This window comes from Crocuta crocuta, unplaced genomic scaffold, assembly GCF_008692635.1.
Source record: "Crocuta crocuta isolate KB4526 unplaced genomic scaffold, BGI_CrCroc_1.0 scaffold7, whole genome shotgun sequence".
Taxonomy (NCBI): Eukaryota; Metazoa; Chordata; class Mammalia; order Carnivora; family Hyaenidae; genus Crocuta; species Crocuta crocuta.
Genome location: NW_027531904.1, coordinates 1,002,308 through 1,023,021, shown reverse-complemented (window position 1 = coordinate 1,023,021; position 20,714 = coordinate 1,002,308). Strand labels below are relative to the sequence as shown.

The 20,714-nt window shown below is 46.8% G+C and overlaps 1 protein-coding gene across 2 annotated transcripts in view; it reads left to right on the top strand.

Annotated features, from left to right (window-relative positions):
• The window catches only part of ST8SIA2 (ST8 alpha-N-acetyl-neuraminide alpha-2,8-sialyltransferase 2), a 61,574-nt gene that overhangs the window by 20,131 nt on the left and 20,729 nt on the right, over positions 1-20,714 (top strand). Inside the window, exons 2-4 of one of the 2 annotated variants that reach the window (XM_077774388.1) lie at positions 11,860-11,922; positions 15,610-15,738; positions 19,684-19,941. In XM_077774388.1, coding sequence (XP_077630514.1) covers positions 11,860-11,922; positions 15,610-15,738; positions 19,684-19,941 — 450 coding nt within the window. The remainder of the gene's footprint in view (positions 1-11,859; positions 11,923-15,609; positions 15,739-19,683; positions 19,942-20,714) is intronic. The other variant, XM_077774389.1, reaches the window with a different exon arrangement.

The window sequence follows — 20,714 nt, the reverse complement described above, 5'->3', positions numbered from 1 at the left end:
GCAAGAAATTACTACCCTCAGCCACTCCCTGCACGTCATCAGGTCCAGCAGGCTTGCTATACCTGGCGTAAGAGGGGCTTCTGAGTCAGGGGAGTTAATGGAGAAGATGACATGCACTTTGCTACCTGAGTGGCAAAGAGTCGGTCCAGGGATCTCCGACTTCAGAGTCAGGTAGGACACACGTGTAAGTGAGGCAGCTCAGTGTAAGACAATAGGGAGTGGAGAGGACTGTGGCACATACCCCCCAACTCCAGCCAACCTGAGGCATGGTTGCTTCCCCTGTCTGTCCAAGCCCACAAAAGGACCCCATTTTACCAAGAAGGACGTAAGATCTCCAGAGGTCTAGAGCTGCAAAGCCATAACCATCAGGAGTCAGAACCTCTAGTCCCCTAACTGATGGTCCTGAATGGCATCCCCCCCTTTTTTAAAATTTTATTTATTTATTTTGAGAGAGACAGAGAGTACAAGTGGGGGAGGGGCATAGAGAAAGGGAGAGAGAGAATCTCAAGCAGGCTCCGTGCTGTCAGCGCAGAGCCCGACGCGGGGCTCTAAGTCACGAAGCCATGAGATCACAACCTGAGCTGAAACCAAGAGTTGGACGCTTAACTGACTGAGCCACCCAGGTGCCCCATGGCTGTCCTCCTTCTGTATGACACAAACACTCCCTGCTGGTGACCGCTGGGCAGGCAGGGTGGGGATACATCTGACACCCGGAAAAAACCAGGACTTCAAAGTCCTCTGTAACACTGGTGCCCTCAGGGGGTTTCCTCTGGAAAAGGCCGTTTGTGGGGATGCAGTTTCTGAATGTGGCTCCATCAAGAAGTGAACAAAAGACAGGGAAGAAAGACCGGCTTAAGGTAGAGGTCTTTCAAGTGCTGGCGAGGCAGGTTCAAGAGCAAAGCGCGGCACGGTGGACGGGCATTCTGCTTCTCTTTCAAGAGCACGGATTTATCCTTAGCAGCCACATGAATGAAACGAGAAGTCTTCAGAGCTGCCAACCTCTCGCTTCAGGTTTTGTGGGAGTATATTTCCAACACAATTGGCAAGGGAAAAGTGACGGCCAAGGTTAACACCGCGTCTGCAGCAGGAGACCCAGGGACTGCAGAGAGTGGACACTAAGTAACTGGCCAGGGGAGGCGCTACAGTTTAAGTGTATGTGTCCTTCCCCAATTCACAGGTCAGGATCCTAATCCTCAATGTGATGCTATTAGGAAGTGGTGCCTTTGGGAGGCGATCAGTTCACGAGGATGGGGCCCTCAGGCTGGGATGAGTGCCCTCCCTATATAAGAGACCCCACGGAGTGTTCTCGCTTTCCCCACACGGGAGGCTAGAGTGAGGAGGGGGCCTCACCCAACCATGCTGGCTCCCTGATCTCAATCTTCCAACCTCTAGGACAGTGAGCAATAAATTTCTGTTTATAAGCCACCCAGTCTATGATATTCTCTTCTAACAGCCCGAATGGACTCAGACAGTAGGATGGAATGGATTTTCATATAAAACCATTCTTAACCATAGCTTCCAAAGGCTGGATCATGTTTTATCCTTACTGGTGCGGTGCAGGTGAAGAATCCAACCTGAGTATTTCCCCAGTTAGCTCACCAGCTGCCTCACAACTACTTGCTGAGCTAACCTTTGCTTCCTCTTAACCCTCTGGCGTCCCCCTTGACAATATATTGAATCCTTGCTTGTAGCAGGTGAAGGACGGGGGTCAGGGACCAACTTCTGCAGTCATAGGAGATCATAATGCCTGCTCTGTCAGTATTTTCACTGGGCAAATCTTATGGGGCCCAGTGGATCTTATTTTTAAAACCAAAATATGGAAATTAACATGTCCCTGGTACATAGCCCAGCACAGGGTGGGCTCAAGCAGATGAGGTTACTAATATTTTGCACTGATCTCTTAGAACTTGCATCCCCTTCCCAGGAATATGGGTTTTTTTTAGTTTATTTATTTATTTATTTTGAGAGAGACAGCGACATCGTGAGCAGGGGAGGCGCAGAGGGAGAGAGAGAGAATCCCAAGCAGGCTTTACACAGTCAGTGCTGAGTCTGACACAGGGCTCAAACCCATGAGCCACGAAATCATGACCTGATCCAAAACCAAGAGTCAGAAGCTCAACCAACTGAGCCACCCAGGCGCCCCAGGAATATGTTTTATCAATGTGTCCATCTGCGACAGCAATTATCACCTGGGTTGGTAAAACCATCACTCTTAGGAAATAAATTTTGGTGGGCAAAGAGAGGCTTTTTCATTTGGAAAAAACCCACGTATTGTGCTATATTTTGTATTTGAAAATTTACATAACTAATATTTTGTGAGAAAGACTATTGAAAATAGTGCTGGACAGAACCTTGTTGAGTGTGAATATAGAGAAAAATCAAGCCTTTTAATTGGGGGCACCCTCTGTCAGGGGAGCAGTGAGAATCAGGGAGGGATTTTATGTCAGGGTAAGTGGAACCTTAAAGTGTTCAGAGGAGATGATTTAATATAATAATGGATTTTCTGAGCCAGAAGGAATCTTAACGACACCCCGAGGACTCTAACCTATCTCTTCATTGGGAATCATTCATCATGTCATTTCCTAGTAGCATATTTCCTCCACAGGGAGAAGGTCTGTCCCATGGCCAGACCCAGGAAGCCCTGACTTTACCTCTTTACTCATCCAGGAAGGAGGAAGCAGCCACTGTCGTCATACAATGACAGAGTTCGAATAAGATGGGGAATGAGTGACATCCATTGCGAGATATTCACACAAGAGCTCTTTTGATGGTGTGATGGGGGCGTAGGCCAAATTGGAATGATGCCAGGAGGGGATGGAATGAGGAACACAGATGGTTAGTGTAGACAATGCGTTAAGAAGTTTACAAAGTGCTGGCAAGACACAGAGAAAGAACTGAGGGGGAAATGTTGAATTAAGGTTGGGATGTTTATTTCAGATGAGAAAAACAAACATAAGTATAAAATGCTAGTGGGTATGAGCCAGTGACATGGCAGAGTAATCAGAAACTGGGCTCCTGAGCCGGTCTGCTAGATCAAGTCCTAGTGTCCCTACTTAGTCCCTGTGCTACCCTAGAAAAGTCTTTCAACTTCTCTGTGCCTGAGTGTTTCCTCATATAGAATGGATAAGATAAATATCAGGGGTACTACAGAGCTAAAAGAAGGCTGTTGAATATAAGGAAGGGAGAAGAAATAGTTAATAGAACAAGAGTCTCAAAAAGGCAGGAAGGGATGCAATTCAGAGCCCAGGTGGAAGCAGTGTGTTCGGATAAGAGAAGAGCTAGCTTCTCTCTAGTAACAAAGGAAGGGAGGGGGCAGACTCCTTCTATTTACAAATATTCATTGGGCCCTGATGATGTCCTGGCACTGTGCCCAACACTGGGGGCACAGCAGTCAACAAGACAGACACAACACTTCCATCACAAAGCTTACATTCCAGGGGCAGAAGCAGACAGAGTATTTAATACAGGAACATGGTGATAAGAAGACAAAAGGAGATAAGAGTGGGAAAGGCCACAATGGAGGGGCGGGAGAGCAAAGCAGATGCTATTTTATGGGATGGCTGGAGAAGTCTTTCTGACATATGAGCCAAGGTTTGAAGGACCAGGGAGTGAGCCATGGAGATACCTGTAAGAAGAGTGCTCCAGGGAGAGGACCCAGCCAGTGCAAAGGTCCTGGGGCTGGAGCACCCCTGGGGGAACATGGGTAGGTGGGCAGTGGTACTGGAGGTGAGGCTGAGATTTCCCTTCTTCCTACCCAAGTCACGCTTCTGGGAGGCTGAATCCTCTTCTCTACAGCAGAGGGACACCTTTAGCTTGTCTGACTCACCTATTTATTCAGCAGTGCTTTCCAGTGCATGTTTGATATGCAGGAGAAACACACCCCACCCCTTGCAATACACAGATGAGCAGGACCTTGTCCTATGCTTGGCCACAGTCTGGCAACCACATGCTAGGTGCCACTGAAGTGGTAGGGAAAACTTTGATGGTGACAGCTTTACCATCTCCAACTCAAGCAACACAGTAAATATGCCTCACCTCTGACTTACAACTGCTTTGGTTTCTGGGTTTTCGGGTGCTCAGGGCTTCTGAATGAAGCATCCTCTTAGAAGTCTTTCTATTATAAAGTCCATCTCCTTTATAACATGGGTGTGGGTTGGAGGATGGTGAGACTCACATGGATTGGTAATCAGTGTCTCAGTGTACTCTGAAAGGGTTCTGGTTTGGATGGTCAGTCCTGTGGTCCCCCTCTGGCCCACCCCATTATAGGGGACAGTTTCATGATGAGAAAGGATCAGGAATAAACGTGGTACAAAATGTCTGGCATCTGAGTGATTTGTTTACTGAATTTTGATGTGTAGAAGCCTATCCGTACCTTTATATAAAGATGAGGGAAATTGGCTGGAACATAATCAAAGCCCTAAGTTCACACGGATGTTTTCTGAAGTAGAGCAAAGGGAAGAGCCAAGAGTAAGCTGGTTCTTTTTTGTACAGCGACGGGAGCTGAATCACAAGCAAAAGTTTGCTGAAAGCAAAGCAAATGGATAAAATTTAATAATTTAATAATAAGCTAATATGTAAAGTGAGGACAGCAGAGAAGGGAGCTGAGCAGTCAAAGAAGAGAGCTCAGGGGCATAAGAGAGATACCCGTGAGCTTGCTGACATAACCTTCCTCCCTGGCACCTACAGCAGAGATCTCGATCGTCATGGAAACACCATGATCAGGATGGAACCCCACACAGGTATCTTCAGAGCTCTGTGCCCAGGGTGTTTCGGTATCTGTGAGGTTCAAGAGCTTCAGTACAATAAAACTTGCTGTACAGGAAAGGTGTCTCAGAGACTGTTGGGCACATCAGTCAAGCTTTAGGCTCACCTGATGAGCAAGAAGCTGAGTTCACGGAGCCAGAGGGGAGGGACAAACTGGTGACCGACATGAGTGGCGCTGGAAATAAGTCTAAATTTGATGGAAATATCATCCCAGAAGTGTCACCTGCTGCCTATAAAGCCGGAGCTGCTGTGACCTTTACAGCCACACGGAGTCCTGGCTGGCACTCCGGAAGTGCTGGTCAGTTCCTGCTTTCTGTGTGATCCACAGTAGTTGTCATGCTGGTGAAGAGCTGGCAGTGCATAGACCTCCTGGCTGGAGCTGTGCTCAATCAGAAGGACGTCATCAAAAAGAAATATGGCAAAGACACCTCCCATGTGCAGGTTGAGGGACATTTTACTCTTGACTTCCTAGGGCAGAGATCAGCAAAGTATGGCTCACAGGTGATATCCAACCAGCTGTTATCACGTGGCCCTCAAGCCAAGAATATTTGGACATTTTTTAAAGGTCGGGGGGAAAAATCAAGAGAAGTATATATAACACTAATATCGAGTGCTTTATATGTCCTGCAGTCTTCTAAAGCCTTGCATTCATTAGCGCATACAATCTTTACAAAAACCCCGTGAAGTGGATAGTGTTACTCATTTTGTAGGTGAGGAAACCCACGGAAGCTTCTAGATAGGTTAAATAATAGTCAAAGATCGCACTGCTAATTATTAGTCCAGCTAGAAGTCAGACCAAGGGAGTCATCCCAGAGCCTATGTTCTCAGCCTGCATCCCTGTATGAAAGGTCCTCCAACACAGTAAGGGTAGATAGAATAGAAGTCTGAAAGACAGATTTGAGTCTCACGTTCCAGCGAGTTCACGGAGGGAAAGATAACAGTGTGTTGGAGAAGCAACGGAAGGCTTTGTGGAGGAATGATACAGGAGGACTTGTAACTCTGAACCTCAATTGAGAAAATTCTAATCTCCCCCCAAAAGAACTATATTCTTCTCATTGATATACCTATTACCAAGAAAAAATGTACTCAATTATTATTATTATGTATTTTTTATTTCATCAATAAGAAATGTGTGGACATTTGTTTTTTCTCTTGTAGTTTAAACTCCAGCATCTGCATAAGTCTTCAATTTTCCCTCTTGGCCCACAGAGCCTAAAATATTTGCTGTCTGACCCTTCAAAGGAAAAGCTTGCTGACTTATATCCTGGAGAATATAGAACCTTGGGAGTTGCAATGGAATGTGACTAGAAAGGCTGGCTCCATTGGGGTACCTGGGTGGCCTGAGCAGTTAAACATCTGACTCTTGATCCCAGGGTTGTGAGTTCAGGCCTCACATTATAGAGTCTACAGAAAGAAGGAAAGAAAGGAAGGAAGGGAGGGAGGGAGGGAAGGGAAGGGAAGGGAAGGGAAGGGAAGGGAAGGGAAGGGAAGGGAAGGGAAGACTGGCTACATTTACATGGTGGTGGATGATGTGAATGCAATAGCCTCTAGTCCTTAGAGTTTGAAAAGTATGACCTTGAACTTCAGGCCTCTTGATGACCCCAGCCATTGCATCACTCCTGACCAACTGGTGACTGGCTGCAAGTACTTCATCAAGGACTACCCAGTGTCATCAAGGACTATCCAGTGGTGTCTACTGAAGATGTCTTAGTCCAAGATGACCAGAAATCTTGCAGGTAGTATACAGGTTGTAGGGGATGGTCTCACAGCAACCAACCCAAAACAAATCACTAAGCCTATGGACAAGACGGCCTGCAACAGCCTTCTGCTTAGAGTGAATCAGAGAGCAGTGACAGAGAATCTTCAGGAATGCAAATTGGCTTAGTCCAAAGGATGAGGTGCCATGTTTCCCACTGTGCTAGGGCAACTGAAGATACTTTTATTGCCAGACTCGTGGCGACGGTCTGCACTGGATCAACAAGGCTGGGCCCCTTGCCCATCTGAGCCCGTGGCCAAGTGCAACCAGCTTCATGGAAGAGGAGATGGACAGCAAAGTGTAATTTTCTGGAAACAAATTCAGGAAGCTCCTGGGCAAGAGAACTCCTGAGCCATTCAAGCACTGGTCAATCAGTAGAATCTCTGCTCTTGTTCTAATCACAGGTGCTCACGGATCAAGACCCGAACACTTTGGAGGGGTCTTTTCTTCTCTTGTCTCCGATGTTCTGCCTCCTTAGAACTGCCACAGCAAAAGCCAAGCTTCGGATACCTGCAACTACAAGGAGGAATCTTGAAAACAGTATACTAAGTGAAAGAAGCCAGATACAAAGGACAAATATTATATGATTCCATTTATATAAAACATCTAGAATGGACAAGTTCATAAAGATAGGAAGTAGAGGGGCACCTGAGTGGCTCAGTCGGTTGGTTAAGTGGCCAACTTTGGCTCGGGTCATGATCTCACAGTTGGTGAGTTCGAGCCCCGTGTCAGGCTCTGTGCTGACAGCTCAGAGCCTGAAGCCTGCTTCAGATTCTCTCTCTCTCTCTCAAAAATAAATAAACATAAAAAGCAATTTAAAAAAGATAGGAAGTCGAATGGAGGTTGCCAAGTGCTGGGGGTAGGAGGGATTGGGGAGATATTGTTTAATGGGTACAGAGTTCCTATTTGAGGTAATTAAAAAAAAAACCTGTTTATGTGTGAGGAGAAAAATAGTGCTGATGGCTACATGATTTTGAGAATATACTAATGCCACTGAATTGTACATTTTAAAAGGGTTAAAGTAGGAGTTTTATGTTAAGTATATTTTAGCACAATAAAAATATTTTTTAAAAAACGCATCCTTGAAATCTGTAGAGAAGCTCCAACTCTGTCCAGGTGATTGACCCCAAATGATTCATCCCTTCCATGACTGTCCTCCCCACTATGCGTCTGGGGAGCCATATACTCATAGTGTGTCCCTTGGATATCAACAAGTAAGAACCCCAAGTGGTTTTATGCAAAAATTGAAAAAAAATAACACCACAACACATTCAATATCCTCCCGAAACTCTGAAGAAAGAACCATCTGCAAATTCATGAGTTATGCTTTAGTTTAATCTTTTATTCTCAAGACTAGTCAATTGTTTGAGTTGGGTCTAGCTTCTTAATTAAAGCTGATGGTTTGTTTACTGAGCCTGACTCTCCAGTGAAAAACAGAGAACACAGGAGACTCTCACACAGCTATAAGACCCCGACCTGCTGGGTGTTACCCATAAGCAACTGGGCTTGGGTGAAGAGGCAACACAGAAATGCAGTTTTCAGGTTTGCTAATTGCTTTTCACTAAAATCAGAGCTAACTGTGCATGGTGTATTTTTTTTAAATATGCCATTTTTACATATTGTCTTAGTTTACCACATACACTGTACTCGGAGGAAGTATTAGATCAGTGGTAGAAGGGAGATTGCTGTGCTAAAATGCAGAGCTTTAAAGCAGTCAATCTCTATTGTCACTGTGGCTGAGAATATTTAGCAGGGTCAAGTGAACAGTGGTTATTATGAGTATTATACCTTGTTTTATAGGGTTCTTTATGTGTGCAGAGTGCTTCCCCATATTTTTTCTCCTTTCCATGATCTAAGCGCCTTTGTTTCTAAGACTTCAGCAGCACACTGTGAATTATCTTTAGCAAACCTTTCCCACCTAATCATCTTATTATGTCACTCAACCAAGGAGGTATCAGCATTCCTCTAGCATAAGGAATGTAAGCTTATTTTAATAACATTGAAGGCAAAACCTAATGAGGAAAAAAAATCCCTTGTTAATTCATGTGATTCTTGTTCAGCCAAAACTCTGCAGTCTGTTTCTCCGAATGTCTGTCTGCCCCATTCTATGGATATGTGTGAGGTAAAACTATGTCTGCTACAGGTGTAAATAATATGCAGGAACGCAGCATGAAAGGAAAGGAAGACTTTGGAAGAAAAGTGCCACTTAATCTTGAAGTTAGATTTGATTCACTGAGCCCCAGTTGGGTAAGGCTGTAAAGGTGAACAAGACAGGGTACCCCCTGTTTTCATATAGGTTTTATTATTATTTAGGTCTGGTCAGGTCAACAGATCAGGGGACAACTGCCATTAAAAAGATAGTTTGATGTACTCCTAGACCCCAAGAGGAGAGGACACGCTGCCCCATGCAGAGCCACGTGGACAAGAGCCAGGTCACTCAGAAGGCAGGGAATTGGGAGAGAACCTGCGGACAGGAGCCTTTACTGTCATTCTCACCGGAAAGAAGAGTGAGGCAGGGCAAGTGGGCTGAGGGGTGGCTAATTTGAATAATTTTGGCAGGCTCGGGGACATAGGGGCTGTCCTTAGCGTCTAATACCTGGCTCTGGGGTAATTAGGGCAGAGGGGGTCGGGGGCTGTTGTCTGGAATGTGGTCCTCTCCCAACTCCTGTCTCACTAAACCAGATGCATAGAGATAGTGCTCTCTCACCTGGTGCCTGCTTCCATTTTGTGAAAGATGCTGCGCAGAGTTTGTTGAGGATTGTTTTTTGTGTAAGCAGTGTTTTACATTTTTATGAAGTCAAATCTGTCTTATATTTCCTTTTACGATTTCTTCTTACCCTTCTGAATGTAAAAATTCTTCACATACATTTTTCATACCTCAACAAAGATATGATAAATATGCTCTTCCATTTTCTTACCAATTTCTTATGGGACACCCTTCTTAGATATGTAACTATTCAATTCCATCTCTCCCAGAGGGTGCTATAAGTATTCTTGGGGGTAATATAGGATGCTTCTAGGAATTCCATTGATAAATATTTTTGTGTTAATGATTTTGTGTTCTCAAAGGCATATATATAACCATGATATCAAACCTGTATTTTCATAGATGGCATTGCTTAGGATAAGGAGTTTTTAAAGATGAGTCCATTTTAAAACTTAAATAGTAATAGGATGAGCGATAAAATACAGCAAACTGGTGATAGGGGTATGAGAATAGCTGACGTTTAGGAAACACTAGTTAAATCCTTTGGAATTTATTTTGCTGTGTAGAATAGAGTAACACTCATCTGACTTCCCTCCACCTCACCTCCAGATTGTTAACCAACTACTCTGAACCATTTATTGAATTTCTCATCGATCACAATTTTTCAGTCATAAATCAATTCTTCTATGCAGCCTTTTCAGATGTTCTTTTTTGTTCCATTAACCTTTCATTAGTCGTGAGCTATGACCAGTTTTAATTACTGCATTTGACTTAATATCTGGCCCCGCAGGTCTTCTCTCCCCACAAGGAGTACTGATTTTGAGGACGGGGTCAGGATGGGGAATGGGAAAGGTCAGTGACATGTGGACAGCCGTACATCCAGGAAAGCCCTTGGGGTATGACCTGAGTAGATTCAGTTATAGGGCCAGAGCCCTGAGTTAGAAGGGCCAAAGATCTGTCATCCCAGGGAGAAACAAGGAGGGAGAAAAAGGAAATATTAGTCATTGACTTAAAATGTGAAGAACAAATGATACTCCATGTGATCAAGAACCAGACAGGAAATGATGAAATCTGAGACTCAAGGGAAGAGCTTGGAGGAGGCTCTGGGTAGGACACAGCACCATGCTTCCTTTTGTCTGGCTGTCTGGCTGTCTGGCTGTGAAATGGGAGAACATTGCTTGTTGCCAAATAATGCTAAAAAGACATTTCAGTCCATCAGGAAAAGGCATGTATGTTTTCACACGCACGCATACACAAACACACACACACTCTTATACCTACAGATATGCTAACCCTAAAGAAAGCAGACAGAAAAATCCAGACGTAAAGCCAGCATAGAGATAGGCATTAACTTCCCCCAAAGAGTTCTCATTAAATCACAGGATCCCTTGAAACACAGAGCTTTGCTAGTGATAATCATTTCTTTGCATTATACCAACACCCTGACCGAAAGGCTAGACGGAACTTTAAAAACATGAAAAAAGCATGAAGAAATAGCTCTTCAAACCACAAAGCCTATAAATCAGTGCTCGGGGCNNGGTAAGATTTAACTTAATGCAAATAATTCATCTCACAACTTTTTAAGAACACACACAGGGTGCAAAGTGGACTAGGTACTGGGGACGGATGGATTCATCTATTCCCTGGCCCAGTGTGATAGCAAAGCAGGGTGAAACTTCATGGCCCCTCAGAATGGAATTTTCCAGAAGTGAAGGGATCATGAGGCTAGAAAGGGCCTTAGAAAGCTTTTATTCCAAAACTTGATATTCCAGAAGAAGCTAAGGACTCTTTTCCACACCCCCCCATCTCCTACTCCCTCCAACAAAGTGACACCACTTACTATTTTTCCTGCCACCAAAAAGCATATCATTATTGCGTTCGGCTGGGGACAATGAATGAGTCAATCACTGTTGCCTCTGTTGGACTTCTGGTGTCTTGGGTTTGGAGAGAATGTGATGGACAATAATCCTAACACATAGGAGTGAGAGCAAGAGAAGACTAGGAGCAGATGCTGAATCACGCTAGGGTGAATGCCAAGCCATGCTGAGTCATGCTGAGTCATGTTAGAACAGATAGTCATGCTAGAGCACATGCTGAGTCATGCTAGAGCAGATGCTGAGTCATGATGAGTCATGCTAGAACAGATGCAGGGTCATGATGAGTCATGCTAGAGCAGATGCTGAGTCATGCTACAGCACATGCAGAGTCACGCTAGAGCAGATGCTGAGTCATGTTAGAACAGATAGTCATGCTAGAGCACATGCTGAGTCATGCTAGAGCAGATGCTGAGTCATGATGAGTCATGCCAGATGCTGGGTCATGCTGCAGTGTGCCTGTCTGGTAGGATTAACTACTGGAGATTAATCTCAGAAGAATTTGTCTCAAGACTCAAATGAGAATCTCAAGTGGAAACCTTAGTGCAGATTGAAACAGTGTTCACATGGGAGGCGGGGAAGATCTGGGAGGCCTAATTCCCTACAAAATCCTTGGGTCCATGGCTGGGCTAGGATATCACCCATTCTGGAGAAGCCAAAGTGAGGTCTCCAAGCGGGTGTGGGATCTCCTGGTGATTGAAGAGGGCTTCACCAAGAAGAGCTGGGTTTATAAATAATGCATTTCCTTTGTCTTACAGGGATTCTGGAGGCAGAGGTACAATCAGATCAGCTGTGAACAGCTTACATAGCAAATCTAATAGGTTTGTAAATTAGATTTTGTGTTCATTTGTTTTTGCTGTAAGGCAGCTATTAATCTGCTTCTCCTCTTTGCTGGATGGTGCCCTTCTTACTTAGCAAATAGATCTGTTTTGTTTCACTTTGGTTTTGCATTTCCCTAATCACTTTTGGGGAGGAGCTGTCGATAGAAGAGCCCATGAAATGGCCCAAGGTCTAGAGGCTGCAGAGATGGAAAACTCAAATGGGTAAGAGCTGCTTTCTGGAAAAGAGCCCACACTCTTTGGAGCACTTGAGCCATCAATGTGCTTATTCATAAACTTGGCATTTTTGCTGAACGGTGGAGGCTCTGACTCTAGAGAATTGGGACTTTCACTCCATTTCATTGTAGTAGGTGGCTTGTCCAAGAGATTAAGACAGGAAACAAAACATTCAGGAACTTTGCCAAGACCCCTAAAAAATATTTCGGGAGCCCACTCAGTAACGTTAACCTTGCTTATTGAATGCACAATCTAAATTCTCAAAAAAGTATTTTCTCTTGTGATGATCCCTGGCCAGGGGCAGCTGGGTATGGAGGAGTGAGCACGTGGTTTGCAAGCCAACAGACCCGCACTTGCCACTGACTGGTTGGACCATACCTCTGAGTCCCCATTCTCCATTAATGACAACTTGTCCGTAGCTCTGACTTACAGTCCTAGGAGCTTGAGCTAAAGGAAGAGCAGAAGTGAGAAAAGAATGCCAAGTTCTTTAACATAAACACCACTACTGAAGATGAAGGTCTTGTTTTACTTTCTAAATATTCTATTGTGGTCTGTCTGGGAATGAGAGATCTAAATTATTTAGAGTAGGGTCTGTAATTTGCCCTTCCATAAATTCTTTTAGATCTCTTGACCACATAAGACCTGTCAAGAATATCCATCCCTGACCCTGCATGATTCAGGAAACTGACCCCTGTCTCATCGATGTCATTGGTTCTGGATATCTAATGATGTCTTAACCACCTGGGAGCCACAGATGAAGCTTATACTACGGCTGGTAAAATGCAGAAATAAAAAAAAAGGAGGCCATGCAGCCCTAAGTTCCTCTCTCTTCTACTGTGGACAGATGTCCCTCTTGGAGAAAAAGGATCTTGGCCCCCTGAGAAGGAGCCCTGTGCCCCATGGTAACTGGAGGGTGGAAGAGCCTTTCTTGAAAGAGCATGAGAAGCAGGAAGAAAAGTCTTGGGAACCAAGCAGATCTGGATTCAGTCCCCGATGCCTGTTGGCTGGGGCTGTGGGCAAATGACCTCTCCCCTCTGAGCCTCGGTTTCCTCGTTCAATTAGAACAACCCACCAATCCAACTGTGTTGGTGCAGCCTACAGCATGTAAACCAGTGACTTGAAGTGGTTCCTGGGGTCACCCACCCAATCCATCCCCTCGATGTTACAGAGAAGGCAGAGGCCAGAGACCCGAGGTGACTTGACCAGGTGCCCCAGCTCGATAGCCACAGAGCCAGGTTTAAAATCCAGAAGGACCATGGTCAGTGGTGGGGCACCGTCCCATCTGGCATTTCACTTGGAAGTGGAGACAGAAACGGAACTTCACTACTAGCCACGCCAGTGTTTATCTTCTTCCCTTTATTACCTCCACCACTCTGTGTCCCAGAGAAGCTTGGAAACTCCTTCTGGAGTGTTCCAAGAAAATCCCCTGGGCAAGCATCCATGACAGATACCTCTGCAGATCCCTCTTGCCTGAGATGGCCTGGGGTCACACAATGTGCCCCAGTTTCTGAGGGGCCTCACCTTAGACAGAATCCACTTCAAGCCTTAGATGCCAGGTTCTAGTCACCTGTTACTGATGAGAACGTCAGCCAGCCCTGTAAGAAGACCACTCCCAGCCACAAGTAGCCAAGTGTTTCTATCACAGATCCCGTCTGATGTGAGCTGCAGTGAAGCCTGGGCTCTTGGGGTGTGACAGCTAAAGCTATGGTCCCAAGCATCCCTGCTTCTGCCTGTGCCTGTGCGCAACTAGGCACTTCTGAAGAGTGACAGCTGCAAGCGGCTCCTACGGGAACTCAAGAGGGGAGTCAGTGACAGGCGCGGGAGACACCGTGGTCCTTATAGAATTCCAGAACCTTAGAGATGAATATCTTCCTCTTCTAACCCTCTTTCTATAAATGGGGAAACTGAAGCTCAGAGAGGTAAAGTGGTTTGCCCACAGGCACACAGCCTGTGAAATCTTCACAACACCTTCTGCTTCCTTTCATGAAAATAGCAAAATTTTGAAGGGTCGGGTCTTCAGTTTCCTCTTCTAATCCTCTGCAAGAGTTACATATGTTTGAATCCAAGACCAGCTATATCATCCAGAAGAGTCAGGAATATTGAGAAATGGAGGTGTGTGGGGAGAATGTGCAGAGATAATGTGCACCCCTAACTTCTCTACCTACAAAAAGCAAAATTGACCTACACCTCCTTATTTATTTATTTATTTATTTTGAGAGAGAGAGAGAGAGAGTGTGTGCACATGCACAAGTGCAGGTGAGGCAGGGCAGAGAGAGGGAGAGAGAGAGAGAGAGAGAGATCGCGTGCAAGTGCAAGCAGGGGAGGGGCAGATAGAGGGGAAGAGAGAGAATCCCAGGTTGGGTCTGTGCTGTCAGCACAGAGCCTAACATGGGGCTCAATCCCACAACCGTGAGATCATGACCTGATCCAAAATCAAGAGTTGGACGCTTAACTGACTGAGCCACCCAGGCGCCCCTGGTTTGAATTCTTTAGAGCTCCAAAATTTGGCATCACAAACCCACTTATCATCCTAAGTGGGAGAATCCGCTGTCAGCACAGCAAAAGGAAATTCTGCATTTGTAACGCGTCCGACAGAGGCAGGCTGGCTACCACACTGCCTTTAGAGATGTAATTGTAACCTAGTTTCTTAGAAACCTACTAGCATAGATTTCAACCCTCAGAATTCAAGCGGGCTCTGAATGCCTAGCATCCTGAGTCAACTGCAAAGACAGTGTGCAGCCAGAATTGCGATTTGCCCCAGGGCATACAGGGCCAACCAGCTCTTTCACCCATCCAGGCTCCCTCTGGGGTGAAATTTAAATTCAAATTCAACAAACGCTTATTTATTGAGCACCTGCTATGTTAGGCTGTTGGGGAATAAAGAAATGAATGAGGGAGCTGCCCTGCTCACAGCCTCAAGGGAGAGACAGACCCAGCACCGATAACTCTGGAATAAGGCAGATGTGGGAGGTGGCATCGGAGAGTACAAACGAGGCAATGATAAGATAAGGTGGGGGGGGGGAGCCGCAGGCTGCATCTCATTCCCCTGGCACGAGTTTTTGTTTTCTCTTTATTAAGTTTGTAGAGCATCTTATGACACCCAGTTGCTAATGGAAGTGCCTAGTATCACAAAAGTAACTCAAGAAGACGTGTTACTATTCTGACAGTGACAGCTAGGTCTCCCTGAGAGGAGATGGTGGGGCGGAGGGTGGGGAGAATGATAGTTTTATTGCCCCCTCCCTGTCTCCAAAGTGTCAGGAGCTTACACCTAAGGGTGAGAGCTCGTGCGTTCCAGAGGATAAATAGACTTCCTTCTCTTCTCAGGTAATAACCGCAATTTTGCTCTCCCGAAGTTTACACCCAAGCCCGTGCGGAAACAGAACTATTAGACTTGTCATCGGCATGCTAACAGATCCTGTCTACTCTCTTCCTCTTTTTCCCTTTCCTTTCCAGAGCTGAAGTTGTAATAAATGGCTCCTCGTCGCCAGCTGTTGTTGACAGAAGTAATGAAAGCATTAAGCACAACATTCAGCCAGCCTCGGCCAAATGGAGGCACAACCAGACGCTCTCTCTGAGGATCAGGTAGTGGTAATTACCAGTAGGACAAGACACAGACCTGGCCTTCTTCAGCACAAGCCAGCAAATTGCCACTCTCCATCATCTAAAGAAGTCAGGATAGAAATAAAATGTTTACCTCCCGCCGAGGCAGGCGTCATCTGTAAGCGATCAATTGGAAATAAAACCCCGAGACAAAAACCCAGCAGCTTAGCACGTGTATGCAGGGACAGGGGCCTGAGAGGGGCCAGGAGCCCCCGGGTGGGGTCCTGAGTCTGGAAGGAGTGAGGCTCTCAGGTCAGCAGCAGCAGGAGCCTGCAGGCTGGAGACCTGGGGGCGGCTTCTCCCAGGGGATCCAAAGGCAGAAATCCTCTGGCAAGAGACGTCTCCTGCCTGGGCCAGTCTGGCACCTGTGACCTCCTTTCTGTGGGTGACCCAGAGTGACAGGACACCTGTTTGCCAAGGGAGAGGTCTGCTTAGCCAGAGAGCAGCTCTCGTCCAGCACTCTGGCCGCTTGACTTTGACGTAGCCAAGACTCACCCAGCAGAGCTTGGTCAGTATAACCCCGCATCATGCTGGGGGCCAGTGGGGAGCTAGTGGGGAGACACAGATATCGGACAGGACGGTGCCACGTGATGTACACATTAGGTGATGGTGCGTCTCATCGATAGGTGGAAATACAGAGATCGTACTGAGGAGAGAGCACACTTCATTTTGTAAGGGAGCTGAGGGATAGCTGGGCAAGGAACACTGGGGTTTGAAAGGTAATTAGGAGTTTGCCAGGCATGCCAGGCTTCATCCCGCTTGCACACGGGCTGACGTCCGCTATTTGTGCTCAGTGCCGCTGGAGCCTCAAGGAGGAGGTAGGGGATATGGGTGGTGAGGTTGGCACCATCGTCTGGGCCAGACGGGGAAAGCCTCAACTATGGCGGCCAACCTTCCCAGGCCTTCCACCATGGCGAGGGAGAAGAGGGGGCCCAGAGTTACCTGAAGTGTCACCCCACAGAGCAGGGAGGGGACCCCTCCAGGTAGGCTCATTGTCAAAATGGAAATGCCCCCCCCCTTAGCTCTCAAGGCTTTGTTTGGGGACATGAGGGGGTGTGGGGACTGGAGAGGCCCGAGACCCAGGGCCTGGCAGCTGAGCAGTCATCTGAAGGAACTGACTTCTTTTTTTTTTTTTAATGTTTTTTATTTATTTCTGAGAGAGAGAGAGAGACAGTGTGAGCAGGAGAGGGTCAGAGAGAGAGGGAGATACAGAATATGAAGCAGGCCCCAGGCTCCAAGCTAGCTGTCAGCACAGAGCCTGACGCGGGGCCTGATCCCACAAACCGTGAGATCATGACCTAAGCTGAAGTCGGACGCTCAACCCACTGAGCCCCCCAGGCGCCCCTGAAGGAACTGACTTCTATTGCCCCCAGCCTGCCACCCTCACCAGAGCCCCTCTGAGGCCCCCTGAGTGGACCAGCTGCGGGCCTTCCTCACTCGCCCTTGGATCAGGCTGAGAACACCTGCTATAGTCTCCCGCTGCTGTTAACCAGTGTCCGCCCACTCGGTGGTTTAAAACAACAGGAATGTATTCTTCACAGCTCTGGGGCTGGAGTCCCAAATGCTCCCTCTGCAGGCCCTGGGGAGATCCTTCTGTGTCCCTGCCAGCTGCAGGGAGTGGGGGGGCTAGGGGGGCGGGGGGGGGTGTGTGTGTGGTGATGGCTCCAGCCCTTTCTCACCCTGTGGCCTCATTATTCCAATCCCTGCCTCCATATCACATGCTCGTCTCCTCTGTGTCTGTGTATTTCCCTAGCCTGCCTCTTGTAAAGGCACTTACCACTGGGTTTAGGGCCAGGTAATCCAGGACCACGTCAAGATCCTTAGTTTCATTCCATCTGCAAAGATGCTGTTTCCAAATAAAGCCACATCGCAGGTTTCTAAGGGTTAGGAAGTAGACATACATTTAGCAGGTGGCACTATTCACCCCTGTGAGTGAAATCCTTCTGGCCTTTCTTGGCCACTGGGTAGAGAAATGGACATCACGCACACCCGCATGCGCGCGCGCACACACACACACACACACATGCTTTCAGAGAAGACCAGACCATGGGAGCCCATAAACATACAGCCCCCCTAGCAGGAACAATGTGCCTTCACCGAGGGGGAAAAAAGAATTTCCTTCAACTTCCTTCAATGAATCACCAAAGTTATTCTTAATAAAAGATGCTGGGAGTGATTTGGAATGATGTTTAATAATTGAGAGTAATTTCTCATAATTAGTTATAAATTAATTCACTCACAGAGGTGTTTATTTATGGACTGTATGGCGACTTTCCTTACTTTTAAATACTGTGGGCTAAGTAACTGCAGAGGCTGTAGCAATTTCATACTGTATCGGTTTGCCAAATTGTATAATCCTTGGTAAAGGGCAGGTCGTAAATAAAACTAATGCCTCTGTTTCCCATCAAAAGATACAAATTATTCAGCAAATAATTTGCACGATGGCAAGAGATCCCGGTCATTGATAAGGAAAGACTAGTGGAAGAAGAGCGCGGTGCCTTGCCAAGCACACTCTAGTTCCCCCTTGGCTATGCCAGAGGCTCCCAACCCTGGGCACATGCGGGAGTCACCTGCTGAGCTTTGGGACGCCTGGGCCACTCCTGGAGTTGGGATTTCTCAGGTGGGATCCCAGAGCTTCTGAATTCTTTATAGTTCTCTGAGTGATGGAATGGGCACCCTACTGGGGTACACCACATCTCACAGGTGTGAGATTCAGGTTCTCAGGCACCGGTGTTACCATCTGCACAATGCGGCAACCATCTTGCAAATTCTCACCTTTGCCAAGTGCAGGAAGGTTCTATCCCTCCAGTGTTCTGTGGAAAAGAAGACTGGCATCACTCTATCTATGGTAGATAGGGGCTTGCTGCAGGAAGGGAAGTGCATTTAGGCTAGGGTTGGTACCAAGTTTCTTTCTATGACTTGAATCATTTTTTTTTAATGTTTATTTATTTTTGAAAGAGAGGGAGAGACAGAGCACGAGCAGGGGAGGGGCAGAAAGAGAGGGAGACCCAGAATCCAAAGCAGGCTCCAGGCTCTGAGCTGTCAGCACAGAGCCCAACAAGGGTCTCAAACTCATGGACCACAAGATCATGACCTGAGCTGAAGTCAGACGCTTAACTGACTGACCCACCCAGGCATCCTGGCTTAAATCATTTCTAAAGATCTTTGGGAGATTTAGATATTTCTTCATGTAAACCCCACCCTCCACCCCAACTAAGATCCCCTACCTTGGAGTGGTTTGAGTAAATCTCCCCAGGTGATTCTAAGAGGACACCTATCATTTTTCTGACCATACCCTGTTCCAGATGTGTACTTTGCTAGATGATTCCAGAACTTTCCCTCTAAAGTCATCCTGGAGCCTAGAGAGCTGTCATTTGCTCACCTTTGTTCTGAAACTTGCTCTGAGGGACCAGACAGGTATCAGTATTTACAAACTCCAAACTAAGACAGCAGTGGTGACTGCATGGAATGGACTGGGGCAGAACTTCCTGTCAGATGATGGCCCTGTATCCTACTCAGAGGAGTGTGATGTACGGTGACCACTGTCTGGGTTTATCCAAGACACAGGTTCCCTGGCACGTGGGATTTTCAATGATAAACGCAGGCTGTCCTGGGCAGAACAGAGCAGTAGGTTACCCCTCCTTCCAGGGCCTTTTGGAATGAGCTCACACTGTGTCCTATGGGGAGTTATCACCTCTTGTAGGAAGAGGGCGTAACCACAGCAACCAGACTGGCCACCCTGAGTTGCCCCTGGGTCGTTTCTGATACTCCCTGCCTGGAGCCCATTCTTGGAGGGCACCTGAACTCAGCTTCACCTGGGTGCTGGCTGCAGCAGGCTACAGGGTGACACAGGACAGGAAAGCTGGGTTGGCAGAGGGCGGCTGGCAGCAAGAAGACCTTTTCTTCATATGTATTTGGTGTTTTTAGGAAGCAGATCTTGAAGTTCTTGGATGCTGAAAAGGACATTTCTGTCCTCAAGGGGACCCTGAAGCCCGGAGACATCATTCATTACATCTTCGACCGTGACAGCACAATGAATGTGTCCCAAAACCTCTACGATCTCCTCCCCAGAACATCTCCCCTGAAGAACAAACACTTCCAGACTTGTGCCATCGTGGGCAACTCCGGGGTCCTGCTGAACAGCGGCTGCGGGCAGGAAATCGACACGCACAGCTTTGTCATAAGGTAACCGCCGCCTGGGCCCAAAGCGAAGTTGAGCCTGGCCAGTTGTCCCAAGAGGTTGAAACCAGAGACCCTGCTTGCCATTCTCAACCTCATGCCTTAGAATTTCTTCAGGTGCCTTTAAAAGTCCTGGTGCACCCTAGTCCAGTTAAATCAATCTGAGGGATCAGGGGTGTGTGGCCCAGAACGCTTCTGGTGAACAGCCAGGGTTGAGAATCACTAATCTGGCACAGATGTAGGCAGACTATGGCCCGCAGCCTGCCTTTATCAACAAAGTTTTATTGGAACACGGTCATGCCCATTCATTTCCATATCCTCAATGGCTGCTTCCTCTCTGCACTATAAAGTTAGATTCGTTGGGCAGCGCTGAAGCGTTGCAACAGAGAGAGCACACACCAGAGGCTCAGAATATTCACTATCAGGGCCTCTAAAGAGAAAGTGTGCTGAGCCCTCGATAAAGCCTGGGCTGACCAGTTTTGTTGGTTGAAGTTCGCAAATGTCTTTTTTTTTTTTTAATTTTTTAAGTGTTTTATTTATTTCTGAGAGAGAGAGAGATAGCATGAGCAGGGAAGGGTCAGAGAGAGAGGGAGACACAAAATCTGAAACAGGCTCCAGGCTCTGAGCTGTCAGTCAGCACAGAGCCCGACGCGGGGCTCGAACCCACTAACTATGAGACCATTGACCTGAACCGAAGTCGGACGCTTAATCGACTGAGCCACCCAGGCGCCCCAAGTTTGCAAACATCTTTTAAGTGTTCATGAAGGTGGTGCTCTGCT